The sequence below is a fragment of the Vanellus vanellus genome, assembly GCF_965231255.1.
Source record: "Vanellus vanellus genome assembly, chromosome: 18".
In the NCBI taxonomy this organism is placed as follows: Eukaryota; Metazoa; Chordata; class Aves; order Charadriiformes; family Charadriidae; genus Vanellus; species Vanellus vanellus.
Window position 1 is genome coordinate 5,952,471 of NC_138923.1, and position 15,950 is coordinate 5,968,420.

Here is a 15,950-nt window from a genome sequence, read left to right on the forward strand (position 1 = left end):
AATGTACGTCCCTGCCCTGCTCAAGCATGCTGTGAATTCCTGTGTTCAACTCAACATCCTCTAACTGCCAGGTCATCGTGTTGCCGTTTGCTTTCTGTCTGCATCTACTGCCTTTCTTGCACCTTGGTCTTGGTAGATGCTTTCTCATCCTGAGGATATGACTAGAAGAAATCCAAGAGAGCAAAGGTAGGGATGTTGCTCCTGATGAACAGGCAGTGGTTGTAGCGTGTTGTCCGTACCACAGGGCCTGAAGCAAAGCCTGCGACAGCTGCAGGAATCACCTTGTTAACTAGTGTGCTCTGGATGAAGCTTCGTATGAACATAGCAGGGAGACATGGGCCTACAGACAGAGGGACATACCATCATGAGGCACCACAGATGGCTACTTGAGTGTACATGAACCCTCAAAGGACCAGGCCATGTATTCAGTTGCGTAGAGGTCTGAGGTACAAAGAGAGAGAGGCATGTTCCTCTCCTTTTCACCACATTTCATTTTCTGATGTAGGTTAGCAAGCTGATACCACTTGGTTTGCATCTCACTGCAGAAGTAAGCTTCTGAAGTAATCCAAGCTCAGTACCTTTCCTCATCTGAAGTGAACGTTAACACTGGTGCAAGAAGTGCCAGATTCCCCACTCCAGTGCCTGGGAGCACTGAGACAGACACCATAGCCCAGGCTTCTGCTGCCCTGCCCCATGCCTCAGCCGGCCCCAGCACTGCAGCGGGAGAAGTCTCCAGGCTTCTGAGTTCTTGGCCTCTCTCTGGTCTTCATCCGACCCCTGCTGACTTTCTAAGAATGGGATGTGTCTCCTGGGATTTGGGTCCGAGTGGTCACAGAGACCACTTAAGCAGCTGCATGCTGATAAGGTTTATTTTGCTCTGCTCTTGTAGCACTTAATACTAAACAGTTGGGTATGGGCTGTGTTTTCCACTACTCACAAAACATGCCCTTGTGGATTGAAAAAGTTCTCAGATGTATTAATTATTCTAAATTATTTTCTGAGTGACTTTGTTGGTTGTTCCTCAATTAGCATGTGAGCAGTACTGATTCATCTTTGAAATTCTTGCTGTCTTGGTTATTCACACATAATCACAGTGCTGCTCTTGGTGTTTGCTGGAATGGTTTGTATAACGTAACCCACCCCGCATGAGTCTTCAAGTTCCCATTCATCATATATGCAGCATAAAAGTTATTTTCACAAGCGGCTCTAACGAGCAAGCCAAGCTGAGCTACACTCCAGCCTTTGTGGGAATACAACACAAGAGTCACAAATGCAGTGAACTGAAAGAATTAGATTCCCAAGGAATACTTCTGCTGGACTTTTCCCATCCTTCAGTCAACTTAAGCTATGGGTCAGAGTGGAATCAGTAGTCCCAAAGTAGAAGACTTTCTAGACTGTATTGCTATTTCCAGCCAGCCCACCAGGAAGAGCAGGAATCCTGGAGGTCAGAAAGACTTTTTTCTTCCAAATAACTTGTTTTGTTTTCTTTTGAATTTCCAAGTTGTCTAAGCTCCATTCAGAAGATGTGCTCAATGATAGCTGAATGCCAGTTCCCAGAGCATCAGATAGAAACAAATGTCCCTTCCGTTAGTTCATCCAGAAGGATTGCTCTTCTTTCATCTTATCAACGGCTTTTAAATATTAATGTGCCTTGGAGATTGTAGAATGAAAACAGACTGTTTCGGCTGCCTTAAAGGGAGGTTCACAGGGTCACAAGTGGAGTCACAGACGCAGAAAAATGCCAGAAAGTCTGTTTGTGGAACACACAAATATGCCGAGTTTGCTAGGTGGAGTATGCAGCTAAATTGTCAGCAGGCAGGCAGGCTGCCACGGGTCCTGAACTGCCCCATCCTCGGTTTGATCCACTGAGCACTTACGCTGCTGCCGCCTCTGCCATCGCATGGGGACAGCTGAAGCCGACAGTCTCTGATCTTTCCGTCCCCTCCAGACAGAGCAAAGACTCTTCCAACCGCAGGGGCGTTTTTCTCTCCTACCAACTTGCTGAGAACTGTTGAGCCATCACATTCCAGATTCCCGTTCCCGGAGCGCTTTAGCCACTCCAATTAGTCTCTTAATCACAGGAATTGGACATGGGAAAGGACCGTTGATTCATCTTCTTGTCTTTTGTCCCAGCGCCCGGTTCATGCACTGAAAAAAGGAGCCCAATTTCCCTCGCAGGTCAGGGACCAGCCTTACTGATAGCCAGGAAAGACCACCTGTAAGTCCTTCATTTCCCAGGCCAGGGAATGGCTCAAATTAACGACAAGTCCTGTCCACCTCTCCCAGGGGAATCCACCCCCTCCTCTTCCAAGAGGAAATTCTCTTGCATTAGATGTGAGGCCATGCATTTCCACATTTACCCTTCTCTTCAGGAATAACCACGTGACATAACTCAGAAATCTAGGCAGTCCCTCCTGCAACTGGTGGGACCAAGAGCCTACCATCCAGCCAGTCTTCATCCCAGCCACCCTTGGAGCCTGCAGAGCTTACTGGGAAAACCACGCCACCGTGCAGCTCCTGTGCTTAGCATTCCTGGGGATACTCCCTCTTCTTGCTGAGCCTAGTAAGGCCAGGCCTCGACTAAAAGCTTGAAGCCGACCTTATTACAGTAGCTCTGAGGACACAGAAATCCCACCCGTGAGGAACAATTGCTCCACAGATGTCCCAAGTATGCAGGAAGGGAACTGGCCATAAAAAAGCAATTTTAGGCTGGTTGAGATTATGAAACGCTTTTTGTGTGTGCTTGCCCAATAGTCCTTTACTCCACTTCCCATAAAATAAATACACGTAACCCTTTACCCAAGGAGGCTGAGCACGTTTAGTCACATTGCGTCCCCTTCTCTTTCATTCTTGCACTAGGCAAATCTTTCCATAAAAGGGGAGCTTTATTGCACTGAAGGGGACTCCACCAGATGTGCACCATAAACCGAGCTGGTCTGTCAAAGAAAGTAGCTAGCGTGATCCAGAGCAGGGCTGGGGTTGTCTGAGCCAATGGGAAGTTTAGTATTTCCAGTGCACTTGTTTTGAGAGGCCCTGTTGGAGACGGAGGTGTGCAAGAGCGAGTCCTTGCCCTAACAGGCAACCCACTGTTGATGCGGCAAGGGAGCGGGTGATCCATTGAGGGAGACATGGGGATGGGCTGAGCATCACATAGGGATTGCTAAAATACCTGAGGAGCTAGTTAGGTGATTTGTGTGGATCTGACATGGCTTCTCTGCTGTGCTTCACCTGGAAATGCCACCAGGCACCTGCCGGCACTCCTGGCACCCACATGTCTTTGGAAAGCTGGCACGGAGGGAGTGTGTGGTGAAGCTGGGAATTCAAACCAGCCCCACAAACCCAGACAGCACTGTCCCTCACCATGGTGTGCTCTGAGGTGCTCTTGAAAAGCTTCGCAGAGGAGCTGTCACTTTCCAAAAATGCCCTGCTTGGGAGCAGTCTGTAAGAGATGGCAAATGGGCACAGAGCCTGCCCAGGACGAAATCTCTGCAGTCCATCTCTGGCACTCTGCAGTGTGATTAAAAGTGAGATTAAAAGTGACTCGTCCTCCAAGCAAGTGCTGGGCTCCCTGCAGAGCTACCTGCTCCGGGGACAGAGGTGCTGAGCCACCTCCCTGCAGACAAGCTGCAGCCCAAAGGCTAGGGCCGTTCTCTAAAAATTAAAGAAATGACTAGTTGATGGTCTGGGCGGGAGTCCAGATGGATGAAGCAGAGTGAAAAGGGCACTGCTGGTTCCTCACCTTAAGCCAGCTCTTAGGTACAAGAGGAGCAGCCTCAGAGCACGCCATGCGCCAAACACTCCCAAAGCCCATCAGCCCGCACCAGAAGCCAGCATACCCTCTCCCCAAACCACCCAGTTCAATTTTCATCCAAATCCTCCTTTTCTCGTGAGTTTTACTGTTTCTTAACCACTTCCCAAAAGAACTCGCCTTTCCCAATGCTAAGCAGCGGCTTGCCTCTCCTTCCCACCTTGGCTTTGCTGCCCCCCGTCCCTCTCCCTGCCCTCGTCCCTCTCCCTGCCCATGCCTTCATCCCACCTGGGGCAGGCTGCCACCCGCTGCCCTGCCTGCACAGTGAAATGCTGCTTTTATCCAGCCTGTTCCTGGGAGGGGAAGTCAGCCCTGCGAATAACTGCAGGACAACAAGCAGCCCTGTGTCTGGAGAGGCTGCGCTCGCGAGCACGCTGGCTGAGATGGAAGCTCTCCATCACTTTGGCTGGGGAAGGGGCTGTGGCAGGGACGGAAAGGGGAGGGACGCTCTTTTCCCTTCTCTTCCCTCAAGCTCTTGAAACACTGAGCTGCCTTTCAGCCTCTGTTTGTCTACAAAGTGTCCATAACCATGTCGGTTTGTCTTTCCTTTTAGGGAGAATTGGGAGCCCCAGGTCCTCCTGGAGTCTTTGGACTCATTGTAAGTACAAAAACAATGGAGATCTGGCTTCTTGGAGCTTTAACCCTTTCAGGCTGCATAACTGCACACAGATTTTCTTCTTCCTGTGGCAGGGGGGTGAAGAACACCACTGTTTGTATGGGGAGACATGATGTCTGGGGAGAGAGGAGGCTGCCTGGCGGACTGGGAGGTGGAGGAGGGCAAACCCTGTCTAAGCAAAAGGGAACAGATTAAAGGTTTGCTGTTAGTGCCCTGATTCCTAGGTAGCTCGCCCTTTTGGTTACATTTACCAGGGTCTTTCTTCAAAGATGCAATATTCATTCCACACCAGGATCTTTCAAAAAGCAAGTCCCTCTAAGCAGTAGCCTAAGGACGCACAGTTCTTGCTCACTGGAGAGACCATGGGCAGGAACCCTCTGTCCTCTGGCTATACAGGAATTTTACGTGCACTCTCACTTTCCCAGCACTAATCCAGGTAATTACATACACAGCCAAATTCCACCCTTCATTACACTCTTCCCCAGCAGGACATAGATGGCTGTAAGGATGGGTGGCAACTCATCCTCTGGCAGCTGTGCTGGGGGTTAGTGAATGCCCAGCTGAACATATGGTTTATTTTTAGGTCTCAGTACTTCGTTCGAGTTATTTCCTTCCACCCACAAGAAGTGGTAGGCTCTGTTACTCCTACAGCATTCTTTCAAAATTATTCCTCCTCAGTTATGATAATCCATGAAAACTTGACATGCAATGAATGGTTAAAAATCTTCCCCTTTTGCTTTTCCATAGCTTAAATTATGGAGGTGTGCATGAGGCCTCAATTGCCCTCAACGTTGCGCAAACATAGAGCACCAACCCCAGGAATCGTAGATTCCATGGGGGAAAAGCAGAGAATATGGTGAAACAAATGTGCCCATCTTGCAGATGAGGGATTGGGGCAAAGGTGGGTTAAGGCTTCAGGAAGTTTTTCATGGAGCCAGGAATTAGGTCTGTGTTTCCCCTTGTTAGTGGAGATGAAAGTAGCTGCTTTAGCCGTAGCAGCAGAAAGGATGTGCTCCTGGCAAAGAGCTGTAAGGGGAAGACTGCTATTTAAAAGAATACAATTGAAGCTATTATCCAAATTGGATCATATTTCTCCTAGCTTTTGGAAAGATTTATCTTAACCTGGTTGCTATTATCTCGCCGATATTTGGTTGTTGGAAGCTGAAAGGTCAGACACGGTAAATGTAAGACCCTTTGAGAGGTGATGGAATCGGGGGGTGGCCTGTCCTCCCCTCCAAGTTGGCTTAGGCAGCGCCATGCTGGTACAAGCTTGGGATAGATCACAGGGGTCAGGAAGGACAGGTTTTGCCTGATCTGAAATGAGGACGGGCAGTGTGTGGTTTCTAACCTGCTTTGTGATCATGATGGTTTTGTCCCACATTGGCTGCAGTTACCGAAAAGGCATCAAACTCTGTGTGAGGTACAACTCCTGAGTGGCCCTAAGGTCGAGCAGTGGAGGGTTCAGCTCCATCACCAGATATCTGGAGTCTGTCACATCTGTCTTGATGTCGCTCATTATGTCAGTCTACTGCTACCCCAAATTCTAATGTTTTTGCTGGAAAAGGGCAAAACCAGCAGTTCTCCTTTTGCTGCTAAGCCTGGTCTGTCTTAAACTTTAAATATTTCTTCTGCCTTCCCATCCAGATGAAAGAATCATCGTTCCTGTTGTGAGCTTCTTCCTCACTGTACTTTTAAGGCAGAAAGTCTTTCCTTTGCAGGGCTGTTTCTTCAGGAATCACTTGCTGCAGCAGTATCAATCAGCTGCCATCTTTCCCGATTAGTCTGTTGGCACCACCCTGAGCAGTAAAAATTTCAAGCAGAGATTCAGGACAAGCTGAGTCAGATCTTGTGTTCCGGGGTAATATGCAACTCCAGAATTCAGGATGCTGAAGCATCTTTAGTGGGATTGATCTAAGAGTAACCTCCTCCATCCTCCTGGGGAGAAGGGGACGTGTCCATCCTGCGTTCTCCTCTCCATGGGGCAGCATCAGCCTCCTTCCCTGGGGTCTGCAGCACAGGGCTCACGCTGCAGGCCATGGAGAAGGTGGCTGGCTGTTTGCTCCGGACTGGCCCCCGCTCAGTCGCTTCCTTCCTTCCCAGCTACATCCACCCCTGGGGACCGGCCGGGTTCCCGGCTCCCTCCACGCACCCTGCAGGTGTTTGGGTTCACTGTTTAAGAGAGGCCGAAGAGCAGAATTAGATGTAACTAAAGCCTCTTGCTCTCCTAATTAACTGTGTGGGCAAAGCTTTAAGTAAACGCGTTTCCACAAGAAGCCTTTATGCTGGGAGGTATGAAAAGGGCATCTGTTCAGGCGGCTGCGGCCCAGTGCTCCCGGCGTGGCTGCGAGCCCGAGACTGCCGGCCGGAGAAGCGCTCCTTCAGCAGAGCCTGCCCTGTTTATTTACACACTGCAGGCAAGGCTGGTGCGCCGTATCACTGACTCCCTTCATGGGCAGAAAGCAGTCAAAGCCTGTTTAAATGCCGGCCGCTGAAGACTTTTTTTATACATGCACACGCAGGTACACACAGCAACCGAGAACCCCAGTGTCCTCCTGTGCTGCAGTTTCTCCTACGAGTCGCAGTACATGATGCCATGCTGACTTCTCGCTGCAGCAGCACGGCCGCGCTGATGAGACATCTCTGTCCTCAGCTCCTGTTTCTCCTCTCTCCTCCCCATATCACTTTTACGTGTCAGAGCTTGGTAGTGACCCAAATTTCTTGACTATTGCCTTTTGGCTATTTGGGTCTGTGTCCTTTTTAACACACTCTCAGACTCAGGAACACTGTGGTGGATTCTGAGAACACGAGTAACTTCACCGAGAATAAATACATGCCAGGATTGTCTTAAACCAGCTCAGTGTTTTAATTTTTCTACTAGTGGAAGAAGGAAATTAATGCATTCAAAACTTAGGAGGAACATAACAAAAAAAATTTCTTAGATCCTACCACAGTTTCAGACTTCAAGGTGGTTTCTTAACTAATTTTCCATTATTTTGCCATTAATTTACTATCTTGAATTCCTTATCTAATTTTTAAGCGAATCCAGGAACCCAGGCTCCTTGTTTTGGAGTCTGACCACGCTCCCCGACACCCATATCTCCTGTGGCACAGGAGCAGGATGCTCGTGTGTTATCCTGGTATCCAGCACACTCTGCCCAAGGGCCGTGGCCACACACAGGCGCAGCAGCACGGTGGGGCCGGGTGGGCTGATCGTGGGGGACAGCTCGCATCTCCGGTGGTTAGTGTCAGGGTGCTTTGCGGTCTCTTCTTTGTGGCAAGAGCAGGATGCGAATAGGAGCTGTTCTTCCCTCTCGTGTCTGAGAGGCAAACACCCTGTGCTGCTTTTACTTAGAGGAGGTCTAAGAGGCCGTCTACACATTACAGTCTCTTGAGTCGTGCCAGGATGCTGCTTCTGCTGAAGTCAGTGGTGCGATTCCTCAGCTATACTGAGAGACCAGATAGGAGAGGAATTTCACAGCACATAACAGCTGTCTGTTGGTTTTGCACCTAATGACTTTGGTAATTTTCTTTCTCTTACTAGGGTGACATGGGCTCTGTTGGACCGATAGGCTATCCAGGACCAAAAGGCTTAAAGGTGAGAGAATAACTGAGCTGTGCGAGCTCTTGTTCTTCCACAGCAGGGCTGAAGATTCTTCTGTTCCTTCCTCTGGTAATGGTGACCATCCTGAGAGAAAGGATGGGCAGCAGTAATGCTTGTCCATTGACCCGGGCACAGGACTGTTGAACACGACATCCCACTGGTGGTCTGCAGTAGGTGTAAGTCAGTGGAGAATCCCAGGGGCATTTCCCTGCACACCTCCTGCCCATGGAGGGTGTTTAAAGAATGTATGAAGGAGCACACTTTGGGAGCAGCCTGGCATTTGGCCTTGGGGCTGTGCCGGGCCAATGCTGTGAGTCTGAGCTACCAGCCCCATCAGGGACATCAATGTCATAGACCTGAGCAAGTCTTCACAGTGGCTCAGTCTCATTCTGAACTTTCTTTTGTTTCAGGGGCTGATGGGAAACCCTGGAGAACATGGACTGAAAGGTGATAAGGTGATCTGAATACTCCCTTATTGCACTGTGTTTTAATTTTGCATGTAAAAACCCCTTTCCAGCTTCTCTTTCTTTTTCAGCACCATTGTACTGGTTCCACTCTGGCTGTCTCTTTGCTCCCATCCTCCTACCCTTCCTACTCTCTTGACACTCCAGTTTTGATTTTTCTTTCTTTTATGATAGTTGCCCCATCCCCTTTTCCATGGAGTTCTAGTATAGATCAGTTATGCTCAGATCCTCTTTGGAGCTTCTGTCTCCCACTGATGATGACAGTAACTGTAAGATTATCTGGTGTTTCACTGGGCTTTTATGTTTTTATATTGGTTACATGATGGGATGGGGAGGAGGAGGAGGATGAAGACCTAACAACACTGACAGTGGGTTTGCATTACTGCATTTGGGGGAAACACGTGATGTGACAAAGCAGTGCAGCTCACTGGGTTAAGCAAAGTAGCTGAATCCCCAGGAAAAACTGTTCTGTGTTAGGTACCTCTGCTCCTGTTCAGAGAGGCTCACCTCCGTTCAGCTTCCTGCCGAGAGGAAATTGCCGTATGCCAAACTGATATAAATCACTTCAGAAAAAGAAAAAAGGAGAGAGACATTGATTACAGTGATTTAGTGCTGGTGGCACAAAAACACACAGCTTGAGCTAAATCGGCATGAAGCTGTGTGTGTAAATGTCTCACTGTCATGAGAACCATCCTCCCACAGATATTTGACTGTAGGATTTATTTGGTCTGAAAGAGTGGGAGGTGCAATCATTTATTGTTGGCTCTGATTGCTCAGGAGAGCAATGGAAAATGACCATTAAGTGTATTCTCCTCCTCCCATCTGATCTTTTATTCTCTTGCTAGATGTTTGCTTTCAGAGAATGACTTAGCAGCCCAAAACTGCACATGGGGGAAGCGGTGTCAAGCCAGTTGATTCCACTCTCCTTATATTATAGCAGCTCTTTGCCAGGGCTCCTGTGTCTGCAGTTTCCATTTCTCCCCTGTACCACATTCTCATTTTTGTAAAGAGGAAGGACAGGGCAAGAGAAGGACTTTGTATTCAGGACAAGCTTGAGAAATTGTAGCTGGTTTCTTGACTCAACACCAAGTCCCAGAGCCCACAGACTCTTCTGTCTGCTCCTTGGAAGAAATGGTTGAACATCTTAAGAATCATCAGCATTTAAATCATTGTTTAGCAAAATTAACCTTCCCGAACATTACAGTCTCCATCCTTTTACACAGACTTCTCCCTTTATCCCCAGTATTTCCTCAGCTACTGCTATCACAGTAACCAAATGGTTTGCAGCTCTCCCTATAGTTACCCTCACAATACTCCCAACTGCAGAATTATCCATTCTCCCCCAATAATCCCATGCTCAGTTTGCAGCCTCTCTCCTCAGGTGCAGAAAACCTTTTCCTTCCCTCCCTCACTACCTGTCCCACTACATTTTCACTGGACAGGACAGACTTCCTTCCTGGCTTTCATTGCAGCCCTTTCCCAATCCAAGACTGACAAACCACCCCTCCTGCTCAAGCCTCCTCTGTCCCTAAAGAGTTGACTTTAGTTTGAATACCCTGGGTACTATCAAACACTCAGACCAGCGATGATTTCTGAGCCAGCGAGAACTTCCAAACAGCTTGTGCGCATCCTTTCCAACAGCCAAAGGGCTGGGAAATACAAGGTAAAGGAAAATCAGACCTGCTTAGGCATTGATGGCCCCAAATCTCGTCTGCTCAGGTGAAGGCACGCAGCTCTGGCATTGCAGTTTTTAGCCAAAGCACCCGAGTTTGCTGCACTTGTTTGTGTGAGTATAGACAAAGTTCATCAGCTCCCCTTACATTTGGGGGAGGATTTGGCCTGAAATAGCTTTGTGGTTTTTTCAGTTATTTGGCTTTCTGATTTGTTGGTCTTGCTGTCCAGCTAGTTGGCCCCGTTTATAATGCATCCCTTCTCCAACTGATCAAAAGGCTGATGCGTTCATCTACTCACCCCCATGTTTCTTTAGTGAATGGGACCTTTAAGCCTTTTTATTTTCGCTCACTTCAATTTGGGCATCATGAGCAAAAACACTCATCCCTTCTTACAGCTTGTTTGCATTTGTGTTTTAATTGTTTATATTCTGGTATTGCTAAGAAAAGTAAATGATATCTGGTCTTGCTGCTTTTGCTCAATTTGTAGCAAGGGAAAAACTCTTCCTTCAAAGAGGTTGTGGTCTAAATGCACATGTGGTAGAAGGAATTGACATTTATGCCCTTCACGTTGCAGTTTTATTGAGGGCTTCCGAGCCACAGAAGTGACTGAGGAGGAGGTTGCTAGAGGTGGGAAGCACACCCTGCCCTCTTGGACCCTCTCCTTGGCAGGATCGTCTTTCCTCTTGCTGCCTGCCTCATTTCAATGAAAATCTTTTCTATCTCAGCCTTTATTAAGAAGCTACATCATAAATCTTTCTTTGCCTCCCTTGTTTTTGCCACGTGCTTTTTAATTGAAGCTGGTCTTAGAAATATCTGACTTAAGGAAATCCCACATAGAATCATAGAATCATAGAATCATAGAATCAGTGAGGTTGGAAGGGACCTTTAAGATCATCAAGTCCAACCATTAACCTACCCTGATAAAAACACCACCACTCCTAAACCATGTCCCTAAGCACCTCATCTATCCTTTTCTTAAACACCTCCAGGGATGGTGAATCCACCACCTCTCTAGGCAGCTTATTCCAATGTTTAATAACCCTTTCAGTGAAAAAATGCTTCCTAACATCTAATCTAAACCTGCCCTGACATAACTTGAACCCATTTCCTCTTGTCCTATCACTTGTCGCCAGGGAGAAGAGGTCAGCTCCCATCTCTCTAAAACCTCCTTTCAGGTAGTTGTAGAGGGTGATAAGGTCTCCCCTCAGCCTCCTCTTCTCCAGGCTAAACAACCCCAGATCCCTCAGTCGTTCCTCATAAGGTTTGTCCTCCAGACCCTTCACCAGCTTTGTAGCCCTTCTCTGGACACGCTCCAACACCTCAATGTCCTTCTTGTAGTGAGGGGCCCAAAACTGAACACAGTACTCGAGGTGAGGCCTCACCAGTGCCGAGTACAGGGGGATGATTACTTCCCTAGTCCGGCTCACCACACTATTCCTGATGCAGGCCAGGATGGTGTTGGCCTTCTTGGCTGCCTGGGCACACTGCTGGCTCATGCTCAGCCGGTTGTCCACCAACACCCCCAGGTCCTTTTCTGCCAGATATGGGAAGGTAGAGGCAGGATCTCTGTGTTCACTTAGTGCCTGGTTGGGCTTGGGTCACAGGAAGGACCCTGCCTAGAGCAGAGGGATTGACTTGTGTTGGAGGGTCCCTTCTGTAATCTCTCACCAGTTGTGTCACTTTGTTTCTGCTGCTATTGCTATTTTTAGGCTGTGACATTTGTTTAAAGGCTTTCTCTTGTTGCTTACTATTCTTTTTCTGTCCATTAGATTCTGACTTCATTATAACTTTCCATCGTCTTCTTCAGACAAAACTGTCGTACTGCTATGACCAGAAACTTAAGCAACCTCCCTGAATCTTGTATTTTTTCTCTATTTCTATTGGTCTGAAAGTTTGCCTCTTGAAACATTTCCAGACCTCGGTTGTGTGCAATTTGCCTCTGCAGAGATCCTTATTCATAGCTTCGTCACCTCCCAAGTCACAGAGTTCCCCTCTCTGCTGGATGTTGAAGATGCAATTACAAGGCTGAGCTTAGCTAACTAGTCTGGGATGACAGTCCAGCCTTTTCCCTGCACGTTGGTGAGGCTCAAGCACACCCAGCCCACTGTACCACTCTATGAGCATGAGGTCCCTGAGTTCCCTTTGAAGATCAAATTAGTTTAGATTTGCAAGCTGGTGCTGCTTTCCTGCAGTGAGTTCACTGAAAACGCTGCAGGAGAAGGAGCCGGCGTGCGGAGCTGATGCACAGCTCATGCAGCAGTGTTAGAGTCCAGGAGTCTCATTTACACCCCAGCTTATGAACAGGGTTCAGAAATCAGTTGAAGACACACGATTTTCCATAGGGGTTCAGCTACCATCTGCCAACTGTCCAAGCATCTTTCCTGAGACTGTAAGTGGGCACCTCAAATAGTGGTCCGTCTCTGAGAGACCTGAGCCATGTGCTAAGTGTGTTGAATGTGCAGGATGGATGAATCCAGGTAGTAGCAAGCGCAGACGATGCCCAGGCTCAGCCAACAGTAACTGTCAGCCTCACTAAACATGTCCATTCCAATAGCAAATCAACACCTTACACCAGAGAGTCCCAGTCTACCGAAGGCTGAATCTTGTATGAAGATGTCAGGTGGATTCTCTGGAAAGCAGTTTCTAATAAACCCATTTAGAAATGGAGGCTTTTCCTAGAGGGATGTGAGGGATTATTGCAGGAGAAGTGCAGAAGTCTCCCATTACACGGCCAGAGGGGAGAGGGATATCTGTACTGGCTCTTCCCTCTTCTCCTCCACCATGGTTTTCAGAAAGCTGGTGGTAAACGTAGAGTTAAACTTCATCTTAAAAAAAAAAAAAAATAGAAAAGCTCTAGACATTTGGCAGCATCTGAAATGCTGGGTCAGCAGGGGTGGAGAGCGGCAAACCTCACTGGTCCGTGCTGACAGTAATCAGTAATCTTTCGTAATTAGTAATTCACAGCAGATGAGAGCAGCCTTGGGGGCCTCACACCTTCCATCTGCTGCCACTCATGGACTAGCCCAGGTCTGAGGGGTAATAGGGATTCTCAAGAGTATCCTGCATCCTCCCTGTCAAGGGATGGTCTTTTTCCTCCCAGCATAGTTCTGCGGAACTTGGCCTCTTCTGCACATCCCCATGGAGTTGCCAGCGCTCTGCCCTGTGTTACTCCCCTGGGACCCCACGGGAGCAGCCATAGGTGCTGGTGTCACAGTGTCCCTGGAGCACATCCCATACCGCTCACGCCTGGCCAGCCCTGTCCGCTCCAGGCTGCAGTTCATAGTGCCTTTCTGAGGCTCTGTCCTCAAACCAGGACAGTTGATGAACATTTAATTAGATGTCTGCAATCTCCCGTTAAACCCATCTGTCTTGGTCATGGTCCACATGAGTGGCCTTGTATGGGTTTGTCTTTTTGTAGCTGAGGAAAGCTCCCTTCACGCAACAGCAGTCAGATCAGATGCCGGTAAGACCTAAGCATGATGTCAGGGTGGCCGGGTTGTGCGAGTGGGCAGCAGGCAGGTAACTTAGGCTGCCACCTCCATCCGCCGGGGAGGAGGTCCTCACTGCAATGCTGCATCTTTCAGTAACGCTGTTACCATTCCTTTTTGCCATGACAGGAGGAGGAACCTGCCTCAACACTGAGAGGGTTTTCCCCTTCCACGAGAGAGTGTTTTTCACTGTTTTTGGACTTTGTTTCCTATGTTACCTTGTTCAGTATTCTACAAGGGGCAGCTCATTAATCCCAAATGCAGGTGTCATGTGGTGGAGGCCAGGCGTGACCTAGAATAAGGCACAACATCCCACTTCTTCTGCAGAAATCACATCTTTGCATCTAGCAGCTAAACTGGCAAGTACAGAGCACATCAAAGCTAGCCAACCCCTCCTGCATCCCCCATAAAAGCTTAGTTCCGCAGAAGTTAATGTTTTTCACAGCTTCAGTTTTCCCACAAAATGGGCTATCCATCTATTTCCATTTATATATTTTCATGGAGGCAAGGGGAAGAGGCAGAGAGGGTTGCATCTGCTCTTACGGGAAGAAGTGAAATTACTGTATAACCCTGAAATAAAGAGCGGTTTTGAGAAGACCACGTGATGTGATGAGTACAGAGGAAAGGTGGAGGAAGTGGAGGAAATCCTAGCTACTTGTTCACATAAAGGAGTTTTATGAATTAGGACATCTGTAACTTGTGAAGGACACGGCTCAGTAAAATACCTCTAGTAGTTCTGCAGTTAGCTCCCCTTATATTGCCAAGCAGAAGGTCTTGGAAAAAGAGATGTCCAGTCGAGAGCAAACTGAGGTTTTTGCACAGAGACCTCCTCTGCGTCCTACAGACAGCAAACCCACCTCACTCTTGCAAATCTGTCACTTCCCTCGTTGCTCCCTTTCTGTGCGGTGCTGTGTTAAGAAGGGCCTCAGGGTCTCTGAAACTGCATTTCTTTTTATAGGTGAAACATGAAACATCGGCAGTATCCCATGGGCAGATCCTGTTTGTAATTTCAGATTGTACTTTATTACCTCTCCTCATAAGCAAAGTCCTTGAAGCCCCTTTTCGTCATCTCAACGTCACTTCTTTTTTTTAATAACAAACACTCCTGACCTTTTTCTTCCTTGTTTTTTTTTCCTCGCATTGCAGACACATACCCTGAGTCGCAGTTCCAGATTTACTGCGCTCAAGGCAGGTGAAAGGGGATGCCCTAGTCTTCGGTTTTCATTTAAGATACTAATGGCCATTGCAGATGGATCATTCATGCCATGACATTCCGCTGGGCTATTGCAATAGCATGTGAACTCTTGCGTGGAGCCCAGCTAAAGAGACATGTTTTGTCTTTGCTCCTTCCTTTGTACCCTCTCTAATGTCCATTTCTCAGAGTTGTTTGAAAACTGTTTTCTCTGTCATGCAGTCGCTATCCCACTTTGCTTAAAGGTCAGTGATAAAGGTTTGCTCCTGCCTTTTGCTATGCTCAGGAAACTTTTCTTATAGTAGTAACTTCTTAATGTCTAAGTATTTCTTCCAAAATAGTATTTCAATGGCTACTTATACTGCCCGGGTAGAAAACTGCTTAATAAAAAATAAATAATTTTTTTTTGACCCTCAGCATAGGTGATAAAGACAAGGAGTTTTCAGAGCAAACCTCTCACTTTCAAGGAAAAACATTTTCCTGCTGTCTTCTGGCAGGAGCCAGAATTAGAGTTGCCTGCTGTTTTAAGCCTCAGACTAGGTAAAATAAGTAGAAAATTCAGAAAAGATGAGAGAAATCTGGCAATGGCAGGAAGATGAGCTGGGTAGTTTTTTTGCCATCTCTATTGTATCTAATACTTGGGGTTCATCCGAACTGAAGCTGTGTAAATAGCTGATTGTTTCCATTTGCTTGCATTGCCAAAAAAAAAAAAAAAAGGATAGATGGAAAACAGTTCAGAGGAAGCAAAATGTTGGTTATTTGACTCAAATTAAAATATTTTAGGTTAAAAACCAAATGAGTAAAATCAATTTAACTTTTTTTTTTAAAGCAACATTTCAATTTTGCTATATAAAAGACTTGTTTTGAAGATGGTTCAGTGAAATGTTCTGGGAACATTTACCAAAACATTTATGCAAATTTAGCATGAATCCATGAAATGTTTCCATCATTGAATCCACATAGTTCTTAATTCTTTTTCTTCTGAAAAAGTTGCCTCCGAAAGTCTTTCCCAACTCAAGCCTTAACCATTCACAATTTCATTATCCCCTGCGTGTTACTGAAGTAGTTAGAATTGTTTCAACTCTCTGATAACAAGTGGGTGGGTTTT

The 15,950-nt window shown here is 47.2% G+C and overlaps 1 protein-coding gene across 1 annotated transcript in view; it reads left to right on the forward strand.

Annotated features, from left to right (window-relative positions):
- Positions 1–15,950, forward strand: part of COL27A1 (collagen type XXVII alpha 1 chain) — a gene marked incomplete at its 5' end in the record, with an annotated part of 165,922 nt that overhangs the window by 69,061 nt on the left and 80,911 nt on the right. Inside the window, 3 exons of the mRNA XM_082492440.1 lie at positions 4,362–4,406; positions 7,966–8,019; positions 8,436–8,480. Of these exons, the coding sequence (XP_082348566.1) occupies positions 4,362–4,406; positions 7,966–8,019; positions 8,436–8,480 (144 nt within the window). The remainder of the gene's footprint in view (positions 1–4,361; positions 4,407–7,965; positions 8,020–8,435; positions 8,481–15,950) is intronic.